The sequence below is a fragment of the Paralichthys olivaceus genome, chromosome 12 (assembly GCF_024713975.1).
Source record: "Paralichthys olivaceus isolate ysfri-2021 chromosome 12, ASM2471397v2, whole genome shotgun sequence".
Lineage (NCBI taxonomy): Eukaryota > Metazoa > Chordata > Actinopteri > Pleuronectiformes > Paralichthyidae > Paralichthys > Paralichthys olivaceus.
Window position 1 is genome coordinate 1,200,810 of NC_091104.1, and position 23,443 is coordinate 1,224,252.

At 42.1% G+C, this 23,443-nt stretch overlaps 1 protein-coding gene across 1 annotated transcript; it reads right to left on the bottom strand.

Moving 5' to 3' along the window:
• Positions 1–959: 959 nt before the first annotated feature.
• On the bottom strand, positions 960–23,227 carry ak7b (adenylate kinase 7b). Its single transcript, XM_069536285.1, has 18 exons — positions 23,018–23,227; positions 22,742–22,900; positions 22,259–22,367; positions 21,565–21,659; positions 18,392–18,502; positions 18,225–18,308; positions 17,179–17,267; positions 16,841–16,931; positions 16,646–16,723; positions 15,080–15,229; positions 13,638–13,766; positions 13,447–13,552; positions 4,917–5,045; positions 4,763–4,828; positions 4,369–4,566; positions 1,706–1,926; positions 1,222–1,374; positions 960–1,128 (listed from the first exon to the last, which is right to left on the bottom strand). The coding sequence occupies exons 1-18, from the start codon at positions 23,108–23,110 to the stop codon at positions 1,090–1,092; spliced, it is 2,100 nt and encodes a 699-aa protein (XP_069392386.1). The 5' UTR covers positions 23,111–23,227; the 3' UTR covers positions 960–1,089.
• Between the last annotated feature and the right edge of the window lie 216 nt (positions 23,228–23,443).

Here is a 23,443-nt window from a genome sequence, read left to right on the forward strand (position 1 = left end):
ATATTGTTTAGTCCATGGTTTTGATTGGTTGCAAAGCTCCAAGACGGTGGGTTCTATGTTAAATGAGCCAAATGAGCCTGACAGACTGATGCCAGTAATAAGAGTAGAGCATACTGATAATGCTCAATAATTCATCCATGAGTCATTTGTAATACCAGTCAAGAGCAGGAAAGCTATAATAATACAAAAACTCATATTTACAGTAAATTCAAAGAATAGAAATGCACTAGAGTGAACTAATGTCAAATGTAGCCTGCTTCTTAGTAGGGGAATATTGCATTTTGTACTTTTGGATGTATTCTTGTCAATTATTTTCTTGTAGTCAAATGTCACTTTGACATTTTCAGAATGTTCATTGAGAAAGAGATGAAATAAGATCAAGAGTATGAGAACATTGTATCATCATGTTTCCTGGAACCTTCAGGAGACATTGTGCTGTGTCTGTACCTGGGACTCACAGATGGTGCAGTAAAATTGCAGCAGCTTGTGTCACAATGTTTCCCAAACAAACTCCACTAATTTCCCTGTGTGGTGATTAAGTACGTACAATGAAATAATTTGGTGTTCTGTTGCAACCAATTATGAACACTTCGGAGTTGCGAGTAGCAACATGAGAGAGACACACAAATTAGATGCCATTTGTAATATTTATCCTTCCTGGATATCGGAAGCCAAATCAAAGCAATTATGACCCGAACGTGTCTACTTTGAGTGGGTTGTGAGTTTACCAAGTTCATTACACAAATTAACTTCCTAATTAGCTTTTGGATTCATGTTCATTTTTATTCATTTTTTATACAGAGCTTTTAAATAATGGCTGGTCTGCAAATACAGCAATGTTAGGGGATTAAGCCACTTACAAATCAGACCTAATCAAAATCCCAGCATGGACCAAGGGACACTTGGCATGTGATGGTTGAAATAATGTGACAAGTTGAAAAGACTCCAGGATGCATGTAACTGGTACTAGTTTTTATTATCCTTAAGAACTCAGGGAGATTGGGAAGGGAAAAAGGATTTTATTTAAATTATTGGTCTGTATTTGTATCGTGTGTGTGTGTGTGAAACCACAAGTAATGACCTCCACTTTTAATAGTCTGACGGGCTGTTTTTAAACAGGAACTCTGCCTGGAACAAAACAAACCAAAAGACATGATTAAATCAGAATCTAATGAAGTTCAGTGCTTATATTTAGGTAATAAACGATGGAGAGTATCGTACCAGGAAGTCCACGGGGTCCGGTGGTTGTGCTGTGCAGCATTCGATCAGACCCTGGGTCAGAGTGGGCATGACATGCTCCAGCAGGTAATTCCTTATAGGGACTGACTGGGCCTGCAGCAGCTCCTCCTCCTGCTGCCTCACCTCCTCCAAACCCTTCGTTTGACACATACGTGACACATCCATATACCATATCCAACAGTCTGACAAATTAACTTCTTACTAATAATTATCCTTATGTTCGTTTGTTTGTGTTTTTAAACAGGGTGTCCAGTTCATAGTTATGTCCTCTGACATCTGACAACCCTGTGCTCACTAGTTTCTGAAACAAAAGCTCAGACAGCCCAAGAAGCTGGCTACTGCTGGTACGCAGCTTAAACAAACGTGAGCATGCAGCAAATGAGTTTGATATTGAATGTGCTAACCACTTGACAAAGCCTACATAGCCTGTCTAAATCCAAACTCCAGCCCTCCTCTCAGCACTTACCCACTCCTCCCAGCATGTAGCTCTCTGTCTGGCCTCCTCCACCTCCCTCTGCTCCTCTTGTGCCCTCTCCTGAGATTCTCTAATCATCTTCTCCTCAGCCCTTTTCCTCTGCTCCTCCTCCACCTCCTGGCTGTTGGGGCCGTAGTTCCTGGGCTTGCCCACGGTGTCACAGATCCTCTGCATCAGCAGCAGGTGATCAGGTTCATCACTGCTGGTGACCTCTGGACAAGGAAACACAGTAGGGTTTAGCAATATGATGAAGACAGGAACTGTTGGCTGAATCCATGGCAGGTAAAAAGTCAAAGCAAATCAAGTTATAAAGTGTTTAGAGTAAAACAATAAAAATGCTTACGTAATTAGATTAAAATTTGAATTTATTAGCACAACACAGTGTGTTATATACAACACTGCTACATGGAAAAACAGCTATTATTTGAAATCTAAAAAGTTTAAAACTGGGGGTGGGATTATGAGTGTACTCTCTAAAATTAAATCTTAATTTTATAGTAAAATTCCGATTCTGACCTGTAGGTGGTGCTAGAACGTGTTTTCTTTAGGAGCATCAGTGGGCCCAGGAAATGAGGTGGAACTTGTTATATAGACCAAGGTATTGGCTGTTTGTCTTGACAGTAGCATTGTATGGTAGACTGTCGTAGTTAGGAATCATGTCATGATAATCAAGGAACCAGATGGAATCTTGCTCTGGACCAAAGTGCAGGACTGGCCACACAAAACTGTCAACATTCTGGTATGTAACTTTAACTGAAATGCAGACAGCAGTTAAAATTCATGAACCACCCTCACTTCCCATATACATCTGTTTCTATGAAAAAAGGTCAACAGTAAAGGCTATTCTGATTGCTTAGGCACTCTCTTTGAAACTACACACTATTTTCAGCAAAAAATCTCTTGCAAAAACAGACAATCATTGCAAAACATCAAAACAATTGAAAAAAAGCACACAAAGCACTGACTGCACACTGAAAAACATTTTTCTAAAGTACGTATCAGATTGCAGTAAAGTTTTGTCATACATGTAGTATTGTAAATACACACATACACACAGGTATCCAAATGTGTAAAGTTTACAGTGTGTGCATTTACAATACTACATACTTTACACTTTAAAATATGAATGCGGATTTTGAATATTACACACTATAAACACAAACAAGAGGGGACATTTTTTGGAAACAACAAAGAGTTGGTCAGAGTCTCCATAAGTCTCCTCCATTGTCTGTTCTGCTCCTCCTCTTACTCTGTCAGGTTTTGACTGGTTAGCTCATTATCTAAAACAGTTTCCACACAGTGTGAAAGGCAACTGCGTAAATGTTGTAGCAATGCAGGGACCAATGTTTACAGTTTTAATAGACATGTTGTGTCCATCGTGACCGACGGAGCTCCCACCATGATAGGAAAAGATAAAGGAGCAGTAACTCGAATGAGAGAGGACAATCCAGACCTCTACTCATAAAAAAGCATTATCCATCAGTCTGTTCTGTGCTCTACTCTCTCAGAAGAGGATGCAGAGGTTGTAAATGGTGTGATGAAACTTGTTGACTTCCTCAGGGCATCATCATCACATAAACATCACCTCGTACGAGAATTCCTGACAGAAGTTGATGCAAATTCAAATGACCTACTGCTGCATTGCAATGCTAGATGGTTAAGCAAAGGCATAGTTCTAGCACACATTTGGGCCATTAGAAATGAAATAAAAATGTTCCTGGAACAACAGAAGAATTATCAGGCCAGCTCAGTTTTTGGAGGATGAGAGAAAGAATTATGTTGTGGTCTTCTTGGTTGACATAACCTCAAACCTAAATGACCTCAACTTAAAACTGCAGGGAAAGAACAACACAGTGTGTGGGTTTTGGTAGCAGCTGTCCAGTCTTTCTAGCGGAAATACATTTTCCTGCAATGAAACAAATTCAGGGTGAGAGAGATATTTCTTCTCATATTAAGTTCCTACAAAAATTGATTGGAAAAGTCAGTTATCGTTTTGATGACTTCAGCCTGGGAGAACAGGTCCTTTTCATTCAGAATCCCTTTCTGGTCAAAACATTTCCAAACAATTTTCACAGGAGTCTAAACATACCAACAAGTGGCATCTCTACAGATGGAACTTGTTAATCTGCAAGCAAACGTAGTATTAAGAGAGCAGTGTGGAGTTTGTGACCCTGCCACCTTCTGGCTATAGACCGTATCTGAGAAAGTTTTCCCTGGACTGAAGTGGCAGAACATATCTTGATGTGTTAGGCTCCACGTACAGTTGAGAATAAGCATTCTCAACACTTAACATTATTAAGACCAAATACTGTTCAAGATTGACGAATGATCATTTACATGCCTGTCTGAGAATGGCACTGACCCCATTTCTCCCAAGGTTCAAAATACTAGCATAGAAAGCTAAAGCCAATATCTCCCACTGAATTAGAACACAGACAATAGGCTACATGTGAATGAACATATTAAAATAATTTCTTGTTACTTCTTCGAAGAAGTTTTTCAGTTCAACTTAAAAGAGCACTTTATATGTTTTCCTTTGTTATTTAACCTGCTGACTCAGCTTTTGAACTTTAGCAACCAAAGTATAATTTTTATTCAAAATTCACTGTGTTTTTAATTTGATAAAGCTATAATTCACAACTCGATTGAATTACCCAGGTACAGAGGGGCTACATCCAGCTCATCAAAGTAGTTGACAACAGTTTCACCCTCCAAGCTGTTTTCTCTGTATCTGGCAAGCTGTTGCAGGAACTGCTCCTGCTTGTAGCTGTGCTCCTGCACCAGCCTCTCGGGCAGGTTCATCACTCGATCCTTCAGGAAAGCATCTGACGCATCCAGACACAGCACAAACTCTGAGACACACATACAGAAACCATTATACAGCTGCTACACTTAAGTCACTCAGGCTTTTTGAATTAGGCAGAAATGGCCAATTCCTGTGTTTTGTTATTTTTGCCATTTGCCTTTGTAGCTGGATTTCGTCTAACTTTAACAGTTTCATAGTCCATGTAGAATAACAGTATTGTAATGACAGCACACTACAGAGACCTGGCAACATCTTCCTGTTATATGAAGACATCTGGGATGTTCCATCCTCTGATTCATGCTCATCAGCTAAAAAAAAAAGAAACAAACTGAATTTTACACAAAATGCATGTGATTATAACACTTGTACAGTAGAAGCTTGGTGTTGGTATCTTACCACTGAAGAGCTCTTTAGCTTGTTCATATGTTTTGGGAAGGCCGTCCAGAACAAAGCCCTGATTTCTGCATTGGTTAGACATCAGCTTATCCTTCAGCACCTTTACCAACAGCTCATCATCCAAAAGGCCTAACAGACAAAAACTATCAAAATCATCAGGAAGGGACATTAAAATGATTTAGTATTTCCACCAAGTCTTCTCAAGTGGTAAGACATCGATTAAAAAAAAATGATCAAAAACCAAACCTCTAGAGTTCTGGATATCCAATCATTTAGTCTCATGAATAATACATGTATTGAGGCATTCATTCTTTGTTGAGGCACCTTAGCAATGCCTTACCCTTGATTATCATGTAACTGCCATCCTGAGTTGACAGTGCAGAGAAATATTTAATCAGCAGATTTGCTGTGATAAACATCTGTCACCCTATTGAGTCCATATAACCTTTCTGTGTGAGATGAAACCATCTGTCCATTATATTTGTTATTTAGGTTATAGAAGAGGTACCATTTTTTTTACATCCATTATTTTCTACTATTTATGTTCATTAAGCCTGATGTGCTCCACAAAAACACAGCACCAAGTCTTTCTATAGTAGGCAAAATCCTGATTAATCGGGCATAAGCCCTATAAGTTTAACTTAACATACAGACATTGTTGCAAATGATAGTTTATAAATATATTTTTGTCCTTTTGTCTCTCTCTACTGATTTAATCAGCATACTGTGATCCACAGTATCGAATGCAGCAGAAAGGTCGAGCAGCACCAGTACTGTACAAAGGCCGGCATCTGAGTTCTTTCTAAAGTCATTAATAACATTCAAAAGTGTAGTTTCACTACTGTGATGCATGTGAAAGCCAGATTGAAATATTTCAAAGTGACTGACACATTCATAAATGAAGTGAGCTGTGAATAAATGATTTTCTCCAAGACTTTACCAAGAAATAGTAATTTTGGTATAGGTCTGTAATTATTAAGTTTGTCTTTGTCATTTTAAGAGGGATTGAAAAGCAGCAGTTTTAAACAAAGTAGGAACTACACCAGAAGATAGAGACTTATTAAATACTGTTCAAATGTCAGTGGATAAAAAGGTACAAACTTCTTTTTAAAAACTTGGTAAAATATCGAAGGGGGAGGAGTATTCCATGCTATTAATCATCTTCAGGAGATCTGATTGGGATATTGAATTCAAGGAATGAAAAATCTAAAGCACTTTACTCTCTTGTTGCATAAACCTGTAAGGTACAATTTGGTGTCTGATGCTGGAAACTTTATCAATGAAATTCTGCACATCTCTCGATAAAAGAGACTTCATTGTATTCAGTGGGATTGGGGGTGTAGAATAAGGGATTTAATGGTCCTAAATAATAACTTGTGACACTGTCATTTTGACATTTTCCATTTTCTGCTCAACATGCCCTTCTAATACTACTAATAAACTATACTACAAGTACATGGTCATTAACCCACGGTAATGGTTTTGTTGAGGCAGTACAGGAAAGGGACATTGACAGCCTGTCATCTGCCTGCTATAGCTCAACATTAAAAACTCATCATTCACAACCAACACTCTCTGTGTCTTTTTGGGTCCAGATCAAACTAAATATTTACTGCAGTAAGGCTGGACACGTACTTCCTGCCTGTCCCTCTCTGCCAAAAGAGAGGGCTCATCAGATATGAGCAAGAACCTGATGAGCCACACCTTTTCCACTACTTCACGCTCTCATTCAGGGATGCAATTTTAAGCCACCCTAGCCTTTGATGGTATCACCATTCCCCTCCTCCCGGACTCCAGAGCAGATATCAATTTCATTGATGCCTCACTTGTCCTCCAAGCCAACATTTCCCAAGAAGCCATCCCCTCTCCACCCAATGTAAATGCCCTAGATGGTTGGTTGTTGGCCCAAGTCACCCACCAGACTGCCCAGGTTGGTCTTATTCTGTCAGGAAATCACTGTAAGAAAATCAAATTACACGCTCACTTACCGCCCGGTTCCCGCAATACCAAGCCCAACACTCACACCCTGACCCAGGTAATGGCCCACCTTACAATTTCTTTGTGACCGAGTCAGCCAGGTCCCAAGTTCTCCAGTGGGGGCACTCTTCCAAGCTTGCATGTCACCCAGGGTTTCATCGCACACTCACCTTCGTCCGGCAGAGACTCTGGTGTCTCGAGACATTCATGCATTTGTGTCCACATGCTCTGTCTGTGCACATAGTAAGGCTTGTCATCAGTGTCAAGCCAGTCTCCTGTGCCCCCTACCTGTCCCCAGCAGACCTAGTCTCACATAGCTGTGGACTTTGTCTTTGTTTGCCACCCTCATAAGGTAACTCTACTATCTTGAGGTGTTGACTCTTTTTCTAAGGCAGTTAATTTTGGCCCTCTCCCTAAGTTGCCTTCAGCCACAGAGACTGAGGACCTCCTCACCCTCCATTTTCCAGTTGGGGCCACAGTTCTCCTCCCAAGTCTCTCCTCTGGTTTGCCCTGGGTCAAATATGTACACAACTCTCTTACCAGTTCGGCCAGAGGTGTGTCCCCATTTATGGCTTCTCTGGGTTACGAACCTCCCTTGTTTCCTGTCCAGGAAGAGGATGTGGCTGTGCCTTCAGGCCAGGCCAACCTCCTCTGGTGCCGGCAGGTCTGGAGAGAGGTTGGGCCACCCTTCCACTCTTCTACCCAGAACAACACCTTGTCACCCTGCTCCCATTTATCAACCCAGTCAGAAGGTGTGGCTCTCTTCCTGCGATCTACCTCTCCAAGTTGACTCCCAAAATTGACCCCCCGGTATGTTGGACCTTTTCAAATCATCAAAATCTTTAACCCCTCTGCCGTCAAATTAAGACTGCGCTGAGGATGGCTGCTGTGTCTCGAGCTCCTCACCAACTTCTCATTTCCAGTGTCATTTTGTTGTACTTTTTCTGTTTATTTTTAACTTTCTTTGCAACATGCAAACCGCCCAAGCGAGCCCTATCATTCAATATGATAGAGAACAACTTTTACTCATCAGGTCGCTGGCAAACAGCAAAAAACCACCACGACCAGCAAACAATGGAGAGAATCCGTGGTTACCTGTTGGCGCTTTACCTGCGGGGCGCAGGAGACAAAGACGACGAGGATCTCGGGCCGGGGTCCTTTATGACAACAACTTTATAACAACAACTGGTGTTCAGACTGTGTTCCCAGCTTAGAGCACATCATGATCAGATGCCGTCCTTTTTATCTGCCGAGGGAGTTTACATCTGTAGTTATAACAGCAGTGTATGTGCCACCGCACGCTGACAACAACACAGCACTGGAGGAGCTGTATGGAGTTATCAACAGGACAGAGACTTCAAGGCCGGAGGCTGTATTTATTGTGGCCGGGGATTTTAACAGCGCCAACATGAATAAAGTCCTGCCGAAATATTATCAGCACGTCAGCTGCCCCACGCATGGTGGAAATACACTGGACCATGCTTACTCTCTTTTCCGCAATGGATACAAAGTCCTCCCCCGCCCCCCCTTTGGCAAGTTGGATCACATATCTCTTCTCCTGCTCCCCGTTTGCCAGCAGAGACTGAAAAGAGACCGACCTGTGACACGGACAGTCCAGTGCTGGACCGAGCAGTCAGACTCTGCTCTCCAACACTGCTTCAGGACCACGGAGTGGTGTGTGTTTGAGGAGGAGGACATAAACACACACACAGACGCGGTCATTTGCTACATCAGCAAATGCATCGATGACGTCGTGCCGCGGATTACTGCACGAACATTCCCAAATCAGAAGCCCTGGATAAATGGCGAGGTCCAAGCCAAACTTAAAGCTCGGGCTGTCGCACACAGCGCCGGTGATTTGGATGAATACAGAAACTCCAGGTATGCGCTCCGGAGAGCTATTAGCAGTGCTAAAAGACAATACAAGAACAAAGTGGAGTCTGACTACAAGGGCTCCAATGCTAGAAACATGTGGTCTGGACTAAAACTATAACAGACTATAAAAGAACAACAAGTGGTGCCGAGGAAGTGTGTGCATCTCTCCCAGATGAACTGAACACGTTTTATGCACGCTTTGAGAGAAGAAGGCCACGCAGTCAAGAAGGCTCAGGATCCCTGCCCCTGCCCCCTGGTTTTAACCAGTGCAGATGTGTCCCTAAAAAAGATCAACACACATAGGGCTCCTCGGCCTGACGGCATCCCTGGTCGTGCTCTCAAGGTGTGTGCAGTTCAGCTGGCAGAGTTGTTCACAGACATCTTCAATAAGTCACTGCTCCAATCTATTGTCCCCACTCATTTCAAAGAGTCCACCATCATTCCTGTCCCTAAAAAGACAAAAACCATCTGCCTCAATGACTAGCGCCCAGTTGCACATCATGAAGTGGAGGTTTGTCAAACAGTTCATCGCCTCCTCCCTCCCCAACTCACTGGACCCCCTGCAGTTTGCTTACAGGGAGAACAGGTCCACAGCCGATGCCATCGCCCTCACCCTCTCCCACCTCGACCAGAGGCACACGTATGTGAGGATGCTGTTCATTGACTACAGTTCACCATTCAACACTATTGTGCCCTCCAAGCTCGTCATCAAGCTCAGGAACCTTGGGCTCAACAGCGCCCTCTGTGATTGGATCCTGAACTTCCTGACAGGCAGACGCCAGGCACTGTGGATGGGGAACATCACATCCTCCAACCGGACCCTCAACACAGGAGCCCCCCAGGGTTGCGTGCTCAGCCCTCTCCTCTACTCCCTGTTCACGCATGACTGCGTGGCCACATACAGCTCCAACACCATCATCAAGTTTGCTGACGACACCAGCGTCATCGGCCTGATCACCGACGGCGACGAGACGGCCTACAGAGAGGAGGTCAGAGCGCTGACATCTTGGTGCCAGGACAACAACCTCCATCTCAACGTCAGCAAAACCAAGGAGCTGATTATGGATTACAGGAAGAAGCAGAGAGACGGACACGCCCCCATCACCATCGACAGGACTCCTGTAGAGAGAGTCAGCAGCTTCAGGTTCCTCGCTGTTCACATCATTGAGGACCTGACATGGACTCAAAGGTTCAAAGGTTTTTTATTGTCATCTGCACAACAGATACAGCTCCTATTTTCTGACACTATTGCATGTGAGTTACTTGAGGTGCCTGGGATTTAAGATTTTCATTGCCAACATGTACGCTGTATCTGTTGTGCAGATGACAATAAAACCTTTGAACCTTTCTTCCATAAAGATCCACCCCACTTTTCATGTGTCCCTGCTTAAACAAGTCACAGGCAGGCTTCTCAGCCTGTCACCTGCCTTCATTACCTCCCGCCTGGATTACTGGAGTCCTGTTCGGTCTTACTGACAACATCCTGAAATGACTCCGCTGCCAGGGTTCTCACCCTCACTAAGCCCTGGCAGCACATCACCCCAACCCTCATTTACTTCCACTGGCTCCCTATAAAGGCCTGCATTAACTACAAACTACTCCTTCTCACTTACAAATCCCTCCATGCCCTAGCCCCACTGTATTTATATTATATTTACATATATATTATATATTCCAAGATGGCTCACTGTGGTAATCATAACAGCTGTTTACATTCCACCCGATGCTAACGCTAGCGTAGCCCTCTCGCTGCTGCATGACATCATCACCAAGCAGCAGCAGGATCACCCAAAAAGTAGTGTTTGGGTTGCTGGGGACTTCAACAAAGCCTGCCTAAAGTCTGTCCTCCCTAGGTTTGTAGAATATGTGCATTGTCCCACCAGAGGTGAGAACACTTTAGATCAGGTTTATTCCAACTTGAAGCAAGCTTACAAGACTGTCCCCCTCCCCCACCTGGGCATGTCTGACCACCTCTCCCTGGTTCTCATTCCTGCCTACACCCCCCTCAGGAGGAAAACCAAGCCAGAAACAAAGACTGTCATAACCTGGCCTGAGGGAGCGCTTATCCAGCTGCAGGACTGCTTCCAGAGTGCAGAGTGGACTGTATTCCAACATCTGGAGCTTCAGGAGCGCACTGAGACTGTCTTGTCATACATCAAGCATTGTACTGACACTGTCATCATTGACAAGCGCATCCGGGTCTATCCAAATCAGAAACCTTGGATGACCTCAGAGGCCAGTAGCTGTCAAGGCGGGCCCTCGAGCCCTCTCACCTTCACCCTCCAGGTCCATCAGGTGAGGCACGAACTGAAGGCAGTTAATCCATGAAAAGCTGCCGGTCCGGACGGAGTACTGGGCAAAGTGCTCCGTGCTTGTGCAGACCAGCTGGCAGAAGTCCTGACAGGAATCTTCACTTATCCCTGTCACTGGCTGAGGTCCCATCCTGCCTGAAAGCAGCCATCATCATCCCGGTCCCCAAGAAAACATCTCTGATGGGCCTCAATGACTACAGACTGATAGCACTGATAACACTCATGAAGTGCTTCGAAAGGCTTGTTCTCTAGCACCTCAAAGCCTTCCTCCCCCAGAACTTCGACCCACATCAGTTTGCCTACAGGGCAAACCAGTCCACAGAGGATGCCATCACCACAGCTCACCACCCAGCCCTGAACCACCTGGAGCTTTCAGGCACCTATCAGCTACCTTCAGCTCTGCATTCAACACCATCATTCCGGACATCCTGGTGGAGAAGCTGAACTACCTCGACCCCCCCCCCCCACCTGCTCCTGGAACAAGCACTTCTTGACCAACCAACCGTAGGTTGTGAAGGTGGGTCAGCTCTGCTCCTCCACTCTGACACTCAGCACTGGCTCCCCCCAGGGCTGGGTGCTAAGCCCCTTTCTGTATGCCCTCTACACTCATGACTGTACTCCCATCCACCCCTCCAACTCCATCATCAAGTTCGCTGACAACATCACTGTGGTGGGTCTGATTGCAGGGGGTGACAAGACAGCCTACAGAGAGGACATACAGCAGCTGGCGGTGTGGTGCTCGGCGAACAATCTGGAACTGAACACCAGTTAGACCAAAGAGTTGATCCATGACTTCAGGAGGCAGAGCGAGTCCATGAAAGTACCTGGGGACACACCGCTGAGGACCTCAACTGGTCAGCCAACACATCGGCACTGGTCAAAAAGGCCCAGCAGAGACTCCACTTCTTGCGGATGCTGCGGAGGAACCGTCTGGAGGAGAAACTGCTGGTGTCTTTTTACCGGTCCACCATAGAGCCAGTGTTGATGTACTCTGCCACAGTGTGGTTGTTAACCGCCTGCTCGGCTGCAGACAGGAGGACTCTGCAAAGGATTACCAGGGCTGCAGAGAGGATCATTGGTTCCCCTCTGCCCTCCCTGGAAGACATTGCCAGCTCCCTCTGCCTCAGCAGAGCACAGCGAATCTCCAGGGACACTTTCCACCCTGGCCATGGAGTGTTTAACCTGATGCCGCCTGGGAAGCAGCTCAGGTCATTAAAATGCAGAACCAATAGACTGAGCTTCTATCCATGGACGGAACTCAAAAAAATATTTGTTTCACAATCCAACTACAACTACCTCCTTTTGCACTACAATCCAACCACAACAACCTCCTTTTGCACCTCTTTTTGCACTATTTTGTATAGTTTTTAACATTTATACCTATATAAAGCATCCTTGGGTCCTGTGAAAGGTGCTATATAAATTCAAGCCATTATTATTATTATAAAATTATATTTTGAAATTTGGTTTGACATTGACACCTGATGACTCCACAGTCATCTATGACCAAAGTTGTTACCTGTCGTGAAGGTTATCTTATGGACAAGGAGCTGGTCAGCCTGAGACAGGCTCCATTCTCTGGAATGGGACCAGTGTCGGAACCTACTGGCTTTGCGGACTGAGGTGACTTGGGTCCATGTCAGGGCCAGGGGTCCTCCCCAAGAGATGATCTGACAGTCTGTGGCTCCGGCATTGTAGATGCAGAGGGACTAAGCCAGGGAAGCATGGTGCTGTTGTCGGTAATATGGGAGGCCATTGAGTCCAAGAGTTGCTTATCGTCCTGGATCTCTGATAGGTTGGAAATCCGACCTTTGAGTACATCGATTTTTTGACTCAGCCGAAGTCATCCAGTGCAATCTGGAGGAGAGGTAAGTAGTGGCACTGATGTGTGTTGTAGCGGAAACCTTTTGTGATGATTGACATCACAATTGACACTTGGCTGGGTTGTGTAGTAGTGGCAAGGATCGGATAACTGGACCTGCTTTTCACGGTAAATGCCGGTTCGTTGCTCTACTGTTGAACTACAAAATCACATGGTCACAGGTTCAGCTCAGACACGAGACTGTAAAATCACTTTCAGATACAAGTGAAGAAGCTCTGTCTGCTTTAGTTAGCCTTCTGGTGTGGAATGGACTAACATAGCCTGTAAAATGTATGGTACAGCAGATGTAAGTGTAATTTAAAAAAAATTAAGCACTGCAAGAGTAAATACAAGACTAGAGATATAAAAATGGTGACAACATAGGCAGTAATGGTGACAACATGGGCAGTAATGGTGACAACATGGGCAGTAATGGTAAACCATTCAGCAATCAGGTTGCCACCAGAAAAAGTGAAATGATTATAATGGAACAGATGGTTTATACCTCCATTCTGCTCCATGTTATCCTTCAGGGTTTGGAGCAACTCCTGGGCTTCTGCTGCTGAATCCTCATTCTCTGCATCTACATCAGAATTCTTCACAGTATTTTCCTGAATATCGTAGGAAAAAATGCTGGACAGTTAGTAAAGGCATTTGTAATGATTTGTAAGGCATGTGTGTAAAGTCAGAGCTCACTAGTTCTGTGATGGTTTCAGAGATGGTCTCCTCCAGTGTAATGTGGTGGAGCTTGTAACGTTCACAGATCAGTTTTGACACTGTACTTTTCCCCACTGCAGGAGGGCCTAGTACACACAGGCGGATAGGCTGTAGAGAGCACAAAACATTTCAGGATTATACTTGTGATGGAATTTTTCTGGAAGCTGGTGAAAGGAGAACTCAGGCAGCAGCTGATGTCTTACACAGAAGATTTTTGTGGTGTCTGAAATGCTATGTGTTGTCTTCCCTATAAAATAAATTTATCTTTGGGTTTGAGACCCACAGGTCCTGAGGAATTTGAAGAAAGCCTGAATATATGTTAGGGCATTAGGTCACAGTTTTAAGGGTTACCATAAATTTGAGCTAGTGCCTTCCCTCCCTGTTACCAGGCAGATGAGAAGAGCTGGATGAAAGCCAGATGTGTTTTCTTTATATTCACGAAAACAACCCTCCTATATAAACGAGGAGTTTAAGTTGCCCCCTTAGAAGAGATTCACATTGGCCCCGAATCTCTCTCCAAGCAGACTGCAGTGCTTGTATTGATGCTGAACTTTTTTGTAATAAACATTTTATACAATCAAGACGGTGTCATCGAAGATTCCTTCATCATCTTCACATCATCGCAACCCCAATATACGACATTTTAATGTAGACTTGATGCATCAGGGTCACCAGAAGGTGGAACAATATACAAACACCAAAGAGTAACATGAGCAATTGTCCCCCCAAGTCTCAAGATGTTTCACCCAGCATCCCCATATATCTCCTTCACACTTTGTCACCCATTCCAATAGCACATCCATGAATGGCTAGAATTGCTCACTCTCTATGTAATTTTCTATGTAGGTGTTCACATCCTATTGTATAGTTAAGTCTAAATATGCATTCCTAAATGACGTTGTGTCCTTACATTTTGCCACTGGTGAAATCCACAAAAGAGTCAGAGTTTGGTGCCTCGACTATAACCTGACCTTGGGTATTGCTTGGAGAGAAGGGAGTATATGTGGAATTGGACATTTTTTATTCTCTTAATAAGTATTGTACAGATGTAATGTACAGAATACTAGTGAAGCGGCACCTATTGCAACTATGTCCATCCTAGAAGAGGGATCCCTCACATGTTGCTCTGTTTGAGGGTTCTATGTTTTTTCGTGAAGGACAGAGAATGTCGCACCTTGTTAAGCGCTATGAAACAACTAATTTCTGAATATGGGCTAAACAAATACGATTTAATTGATTGATAATGATAACTAACCCATAACTCATCATATGATGCAGCAGCAATATTGTTATTCCTCTCTGGGACAAAACTATATTTAAGACCTCCGTTTATTTATGATTTATAGACAGTTCCTATTCTTTTCAAGCACTTGATCTTCCTTTGGATATTACAGGGTTCTACCTTTTGCTTTGGTACCTACCAGCAATTTTCTGGTCTGCCGATACTCCTCCACCACCAGCTCTATTTGATCCACCAAACCAGACTCACACAACCAGTTGATAGAGAGCAGTTCTTTGAGGTAGACACTCTCCATGCAAAGGTTCACCAGCATGGAATCAATTTCCGTTATCTATTAAAAGATACATATGAACAGACTAATGTCATTATGTTTCCACTTTATTATGCCATGTTACATTAAATATTGATTATAGTTACTACTCAAATCATAAAGATAGAATAAACATGCTTTTGAGGATGACCCTGTGTAAAGATCCATACATGGTTAGCCAAGCTTAGCACAAACAGCTAGTTTAGGTCTGATTGAAGATTAAAAAAATACCCTTCAACACCTCAACAGCTCTTGGATTAGTACAGTACATCCCTTTTGTGAAATTCTTACTCAAAGATAAGTGAGTGAATGACAGATAAAAGGAAACAATGATGAACCACAGAAGACAGCATGTCTGGACATCCAGCCTCTCTCTGCATTTCTGAGCTGATATTATCCATGGACATTACAAATGGAGAATGACAGAAGCACACAATATCTGTTTTGAGTAATGCTGCAGTTACAAAAACCTTCTTTTCATTAAGCTACAGCTTAATACAATGTGTTAGAAAAAAGCATTAAAGTGATAGTTCACCCAAAAATGAAAATTCACTCATTATACTGACTTTTATATTCTACTCACCACTATGCCAACGGAGGGGTGGGTTAAGTGTTTGAGTCCAGTAAAAACATTTGGAGTGTCAGGTGTATAACAGCATTGCAGCCAAATCAAACACAATTGAAGTAAATGGTGACCACTTCTTCAAACATAAAAAAAAAAAACTAAAGAAAAAAAACAGAGAATGCCTTCCTACTGCTCTTGTGATGTCATCCAAGTGTTCATTAGACCCAACATTCAGATTTGACTTGAAACAAGTACATTTACATATTGTTTTTAGCCTAAATGTCCACTGTGATCCACGCGCTGACATGAGAGGATTACAGTATTTAAGATAAAAACATGGTGTAAATGACGCCGTTCAGAGTCAAATTTGAATGTTGGGGCTTAAGGACACTTGTATAACACCACAGGAGCAGGATGGAGGTATTTTGTTTTTCTTTCTGTTGTTTTTTTTTTTTTTGTGGTCAGAATTTACCTTAATTACATTGGATTTGGCTGCAAAGCTGTTTACTCCTGAAACTCCTGAAAGTGGACTCAAACACCTCACCCACTCCTTCATGGGCATAGTAGTGAGTAGATAATGAGTGAAGTTTCATTTTTGGGTGAACTATTCCCCCTGCTTTCAGTCTATGTGCCAAACTAAGCTAACCACATCCTGGCTACAGCCCTGTGATCTGATAACAGTCTCATTATCTCCTTCTTGGAAAGAAGTGAACCTCTCTTACCTCTGTCAAATATTGAGTTAGTAAGAAGACATGTATTTCTAGTTTATTTGTAATACTGAGGCAAGACCACATAATTCAGTGTTAGCCCTGACATAAACAGCTACAGAGCATTACAGTAAAGCATGCTTCATTAATGCGACTATAACATACACTTAAGTCCTGTATGAGGAAGGCTTCTTCAATTGGCTTTTTCTTGATCTTCGCTGGTCCAAGTACAGAGGCAACTGTCTGGTGGAGACAGAGATGTCACTGGATGAATATAATCAGCTCTATTATACTTTCAGCTCATCCAATAAGTATTTCTATGCTGTCTGAAAATACTTCCTGATAAGTTGCTACACACACCTTCACAATCTCTTCCATGGTGTTGTTGGAATAGTCCACAGCCAGCAGGTAATATGGCTTGGGTTGATGTTCAATCACTTTCTTAATCACACTGAATGTACAAAAATAAATCACAGTTTTTAGTATAAAAAGTCATAGCTCTAAAATCTAGCAATCGCTACAAATGCTGTACAATTTGCAGTGTATTTTGTCTGCCACCATCAAATAAATACTGAAATAAAATAAAGAATAAGTCAATGTAGATCCAAAATGAAAGCTATAACCTCTTATTATCAAATGTTCAAGAAGACTATAAACAAAAAACAATCATTGTTCATGTGTGAGCATGTGTGTCAAACCTTGCTAGGTCCTTGATGTGAATGGTGGGCAGGATATTGTTGCCATCTCCAAAGACAGGTATTTCATGTTTTTGTCCCAGCCACGATGTCTTATAATACAGATTTTTTTCAAATAGTTAGGAATGGGGATGTGGTACATTGAACACTTTGTCAAGAGCCAGATTTCTCCATAGCTACTGTCCAGGATTCCGAATGTCTTTCCTTGTCAATCTGGAGAGCTTCCAACATCTTTTTAACTAGTATAACATTTACATTTGAACAAATCTTCATTCCAGATGAATAATGTGATGGGAACAAGTAAAAGATAAATTGACTGCTTATTGCACAACTGATAGATCCCTTTAATGATCCAATCTTTTTCCTTTAGTGTTGGGTACTAAACGTTTATGGGTGCAAACAAAACTAGCTACCTACTACTGATCCAAGTTAAATCAAATGGTGCTAACTTTTGGTCACTGAGAGTACATCTGGACGAGAGAGTGACAAAAAGAGAGAGACTATTATGGGTCCACAAACAAGTGTGTGGCAGAATGCTGCTGAAGAAAATCTAAACTGAGGAAGCACAGCAGCTGCAGGCAAACACTAGCGAATTAGCCTGCCTGCTGCGTAGAGAGCATCTTCAGGTAATTAAATAGCTTGCTGGTTTAAGTTGTTGTAGATAAGTGAGCTTTTTTTACTGTTATGGGTGATATAGTATTTTCACTGGCATCTGCCAACACATTTAAAATGAATGATCAAATTTGACCAAAATTGAAGTGTATAAAACTACAATGAAGTGCAGTTGTTTTGGTTGATGAAAACTAATTGTCAATTGACTAAAATTTGACAAAAACTAATATTTGTTTTTCATCAAAGGATTAAAACAAAATACAAATCAGCTGATAAAATCTACCTAATAAGTGTAAATACAATCTGAATTTCAATTACTATTGGAATCAGTGAAACACATTTTCTATGAAAAAATATTGACATCTTTTTAACTGCAACTAACAAGTAAAAGGGATTGATGACTAAAGAAACTATTTATATTTGTCTTTAAATCTCACCTTGAAAAAGAAGTGGAAGACCTGCTCTCCCATCCCATACTGAAGTCCTGATGCCACCACATATGTTGAGAACAATGTTCTGTTCTACAAGCAACAATTTGACAAGGTGACGTCTCAATCTCAAAACTCAATGCACAATTTAAAAAAAATTGGAATTTGAAACTCACAGTTTTGCCCATTTTGACAACTTTCTTCTCCAGGTCAATGTGTTGTCTGAAGTTGGGATGTGCTCTTCTTCTCCAGAAAATCTCATCAGTGAAAGGAAGCTCTAGATCATCCTGTTGGACCACAACTGTGATGCTTAACAACTCTTCAGAGTGAGTTGACAGAGTTGATGAATAAACAAACCTGTGACATTGTAAAAATGAATCTACTGGTGTTACTTATAACAAATCTTACAGATGGAGATAATATATCCGTCCATGACTGAAGATAATATTACCTTTGATTTCAAAATATATAACAAAATATACAATAAACATAATTGTTCTCTGTGTGAAGGATGTTGAATTAGACATTGTAAATAGATGGTAGTATGAATCCATAGCAGAAATATATAAATTAAATTACAATGTAGATACACACCCTTATAGAGAGATTGGGTAAGGGAGTCAGACATGCAGAGTAAGCTGAGTAGCGCAACTGCTTCTTAACAAAAGGAGCTTGCTGAGGTGGTTCAAGCATCTTATTAGGATGCCTCAGTCCTTCACCAATTTGTAATTTTTCAGATGCGTCCAACTGGTCGGAAGCTTCGCTAAAGACCCAGAACACGCTAGACAGACTATATATCTTGACAGTAAAAACCTGGGGTCCTCCAGAAGGAACTGGAAAACATTGCTCGGAAGAGGGGCGTCTGGACCTTTCTTAACCATTCTGGATAAAGACAATTAATGAATGGGTTGATGGAAAATCAAGACTTTATCTCTATAATAAAACCAAAGTTAAAGGTCCAGTTTGTAAGATTTAGGTGAAAGGGATCTGTTGGCAGAAATTGAATATAAAATAATCCTAGCAATGTTGTCAGTATTGTGTTTCATCTAAAATGTAGGAATGGTGCTCCCAGACCTAATGACCGCTTTTGACACCATTGATTACGCAATCCTGTTATCACGTCTGAAAAACTCTGTTGGGATTAAAGGTACAGCACTCAGGTGGCTACAGTCATACTTAACAGACAGAAGTTTCTCTGTCCACCTGGGTGACTACTTCTCTGGGACAGCCGCACTTACATGTGGTGTACCTTGAGGATCCTTTCTAGACCCTTTCCTATTCTCTCAAAATATGCTGCCCCTAGCATCAATTATTGAAAAGTACAATGTCTCTTTCCACTGCTTTGCAGATGACATTCATATATACTTGCCCCTGAACCTTAAAACTAAGACTTCACTGTAGCCCCTGTTTGACTGCCTAAATAACATCAAATCATTGATGAATTCAAACTTCCTCAAATTAAACGAAAACAAGACTGAGGTTATTGTATTTGGACACTCTGAACTGCTGGATGTGGGCAGCCTTGCCCTCTAGCTCCTAATAGTCACTCCACTGTGAAGGGTCTTGGTGTTCATTTTGATAGGTTTTTAAAATTTGACCAGCAAATTTCCTCAGTTGTCAGGTGTAGCTTCTTTCAACTAAGGCTCATGGCCAAAGTAAAGGCCTCTCCCACAAATGGATCTAGAGAGGGTGATCGATGCATTCATAACCTCTCTTTTTGACAACTGCAATTCTCTGTAGGTGGGCTTAGCTTGTCTATTAAACACCTGCAGCTCGTCCAAAATGCTGCTGCTCGCCTCTTGACTAGAAAGAAAAACAGAGACCATATCACACCTGTGTTGCACTCCCTCCACTGGCTTCCTGTTCGTCACAGGATTGATTTTACTGTTAACTTTAAAATCTCTTAATGGACTGGCACCGCCTTACTTAGCCAAACTTCTTGATACTCACACTCCAGTTAAGGAGCTGAGATCAGCCACTCAGCTCCTCCTGGACTTACCTAAAACAAGGCTCTTAACCTGAGGTGATCGTGCCACCCCAGACTTGTGGAACAACTTACCACTCCACATTAGATCTGCCCCCTCTCTAGCACACAAATCATGACTAAAAACATATCGTTCTCCTCAAGTTGAGTCAGTGTGGCAGTTGTCATGCCATGGGGCTCTATCACACACAGCACAGCCAGAGACAAACATGGGGCTTTTCAGCATATTTTATTTATCACACCATGCAAACACAACTACAGTGGACTGTATCACTGACTAAAATCAGACACTGCAGCCAATGGCTCTGGATCAGGAGGAAAGATCCCAACTAGGCCCCAAGGCTAGGGACATGCTCCCAGGTCTGAACAACCTGTGGTGGTCCTTCCTTAGAAGAGGGTGTCTTGTGACTAAAAGACCAAAACACCTGATTATGCTAAGGGACAAAACTGAAGATATGTCCTTAACATCTGCTAACATAAACTGGTGGTATTAACTAGTGCGGTAGAAGATACAAGAGATATTCTCCATATTGTCCTATGTTCTAAAATGGGACAGTGTTTAATTTATAAAGGCGTAGAGGTAAAATGTCTGATCTACTGATTGGCCACAAGGCTTTCATAGTACTGCCATACAAGCCAGTAGCCACTAGTAGTAAGTCAGATTTACCTTTAGCCACAGCTAACCCTCAAGTTCGGCCTTTATCGTTGATTACAAGGCCAAAACACTTGATGACGCTAAGGTGCACAATGGAAGTTGTCCCTAAGACCTTCTAACATCTACAGGTAGTTGGTAACCTAAATTGTGCAGAAGACCTTCAAACGTACAAGGGATATTCAATTTACCCTGGAGTATCACACAGCCAAAAAGAATCAAAGTTCTTTATGTATCCAAGTTGGAGAGTTCAAAAAGGATAAGAATGAAGAAGAAACCAGAAACAAATTGTTTGAGCATCATCAGAGACTGAACAACTGTACTGAAGTGTGGTGCTGCTGAAATGAGGTTTCATTCTGAGTAACTACTTCTGACAACCACCACTCTCCAGGCAGAATAGGGAACAGGAGAGGAAAAGGGAACTATCCAGATCTTAAATGAAAAAACATGTGTGTTCTGATACTTTGAGACAAGTTTGAGATCTGCACTCCAGGAAGCAAGAATTTGCTCATATTCACAGTGACTAAAACTCTCACCTCTTTCTTGCTCAGCTTATGTCACAAAACTAACTGCAACATTTCTACCAGCCATATAGATGGTCACAAGGTCAAAAATGAGTACCTGCAAAGCATGAAACTGAAGATGATGGTTGACTCTCACGGTCCACCATTGCTGTAGTTTTCATTGGGAAATGTCAAATTCACAGCACTTACGGGATTGACTAGCTTGCTTCTCGCCCAGGTCATCACTGTGGAGATGAGAATGAACATCTTTGGTCCAGAAAAAATGGCCATTTCCTTGTGAAGAGCTAGAAGGACAACACAACACAATTATTATGGTCTTATTATATCTAAATATTCTCTGCCAGTTCAGTGCTTTTTGGGTTCTGCTCGTAAAATCATTGGCTTGGCTGCAGATGATCTCTGTGAAACATGTACAGCTTAAATATAAATATGACTGTAGTTCTGAGAACAGATGGATATTCCTGGCAAGAGGCCACTCCATGGTCTAGAAAAATTGAGACAGCCTTCTTTGAAGATTCATTGATGACATTTATGGACACATTGTGTCTGTGAGCATTATGAAAAAATATGAATCTGACATTAAAATAAGTCAATCTACAGGTATCAATTGCACCGTGAAGTTTGCTGTGACTTCATCATCAAGTTCTTCCATTGAGAGTGTAAACTAACAGCTTAGTAAGAAACTGAAAATAGACTACAAACATAAAAGGGATCTTACAATCAGGAAGATCTTCAGCACCACGATGAATCACTGCAGGATAGGTCATATTAATGCGTCTTTGTCTTGGAGGACCAAACACATATTAAAATCTGAGAATGCAGCTGAAATCCAGTAGAACCAACCGCCTGTAAACTGAGGCAACAGAGACTGACAGCTGCTTACCTGAGACAACCCACAAGGCTTCCTCCACCTGCTCACTGTGCTGGCTGATGTTGTAGATGATAACATCACAGTTCATCAGTTTTGGAAGGAGCTCCTCCCTGTCCAGGTTCTTGCAAATGTACAATTAAACAAAAGTCAAAATCATGTCCCAAATGGTGATATGGTGGTGAAGATTTTGAACTTCTAAACATGAGTTTTCAAGTTAAACCCACCACTGAGTTTCTCTATAATATTGTATGGTCTCGACCTTATCATGTAAAGTGTCTTGAGATAATGTTGTGATTTGGTGCAAAAACTTCAACGGAATTGAAGATACATGTTTGATAATTGTGCACAATAGATAAATTATACTATACAAATATACGTCAGATGCCACTGCGTTTATTTTCACCTCGGAATGTCCATAGTAACTCAGTTTACATTTACCCTTGAGTAGTTTACTGATATTCTACAGTACAGGACTTTGTTGGGTGAAGAACTTACGAAATACTCCTCCAGCACATGTGGTCTGTCCTGGACAGATTGATCAGAAACACTTCCAACAAGCTGAAGAGCTCCCGACTCCATCCTTTCCTCTTCCTCAGTCTCCACCTCACCATCATCAGGGTCCACAGCTGCTCCCACAACACGTTCACATAGAAACTGCACACACCATGACACCAACACGTTAACTTACTGTTGCTGTAGCTCAGAGCTCCAAACATAACAGCCTCTGATAACACACATTCTGACGTTCTGACGACATTTTAACATATTTACCATGGCGATATACTTGGATGAGTATGAGTCTATATTGTTGATGAAAACTCGTCTGGTTGACTGACTTTCTTTCTCCATCATCGGCTCCGACATATTAGCTTATGTTGTTGGTGCTGTTGCCATAGACACCGCAGAAAAGGGAGAAGTCATGTGTGAAAGCACGGTGAAGCCAGACGCCCCTTGGATTTTTGTTGCGTGTCTACTTGTGCCTTTAAGGTAAAGTGGTATGGCTAACTCTATTTTAGTTATATAGTCTCCATATATTTATCTTCATGGAGTATCTGCTCATATCAATTTTCACTTCCATTTACTGCACATTGACTGAGAAAAGGTAAAGTCTGTTAATAATGCAGAGAGATGAGGGTCTTTTGACTGTGATAGCCAGTTGAATATTTTCTAAACTAAGTCTCAGCTTCAGTTTAAGTT

What these genes read in the sequence shown, in the direction of transcription:
- ak7b (XM_069536285.1), bottom strand. Translation starts at nt 23,110, where the DNA reads ATGTCGGAGCCGATGATGGAGAAAGAAAGTCAGTCAACCAGACGAGTT. An exon ending in CATCCAAGTATATCGCCATG is followed by an intron (nt 22,901 to 23,017) that starts GTAAATATGTTA and finishes TGGTGTGTGCAG; the next exon opens with TTTCTATGTGAACGTGTTGT. An exon ending in CTACATGCTGGGAGGAGTGG is followed by an intron (nt 1,375 to 1,705) that starts GTAAGTGCTGAG and finishes TGTCAAACGAAG; the next exon opens with GGTTTGGAGGAGGTGAGGCA.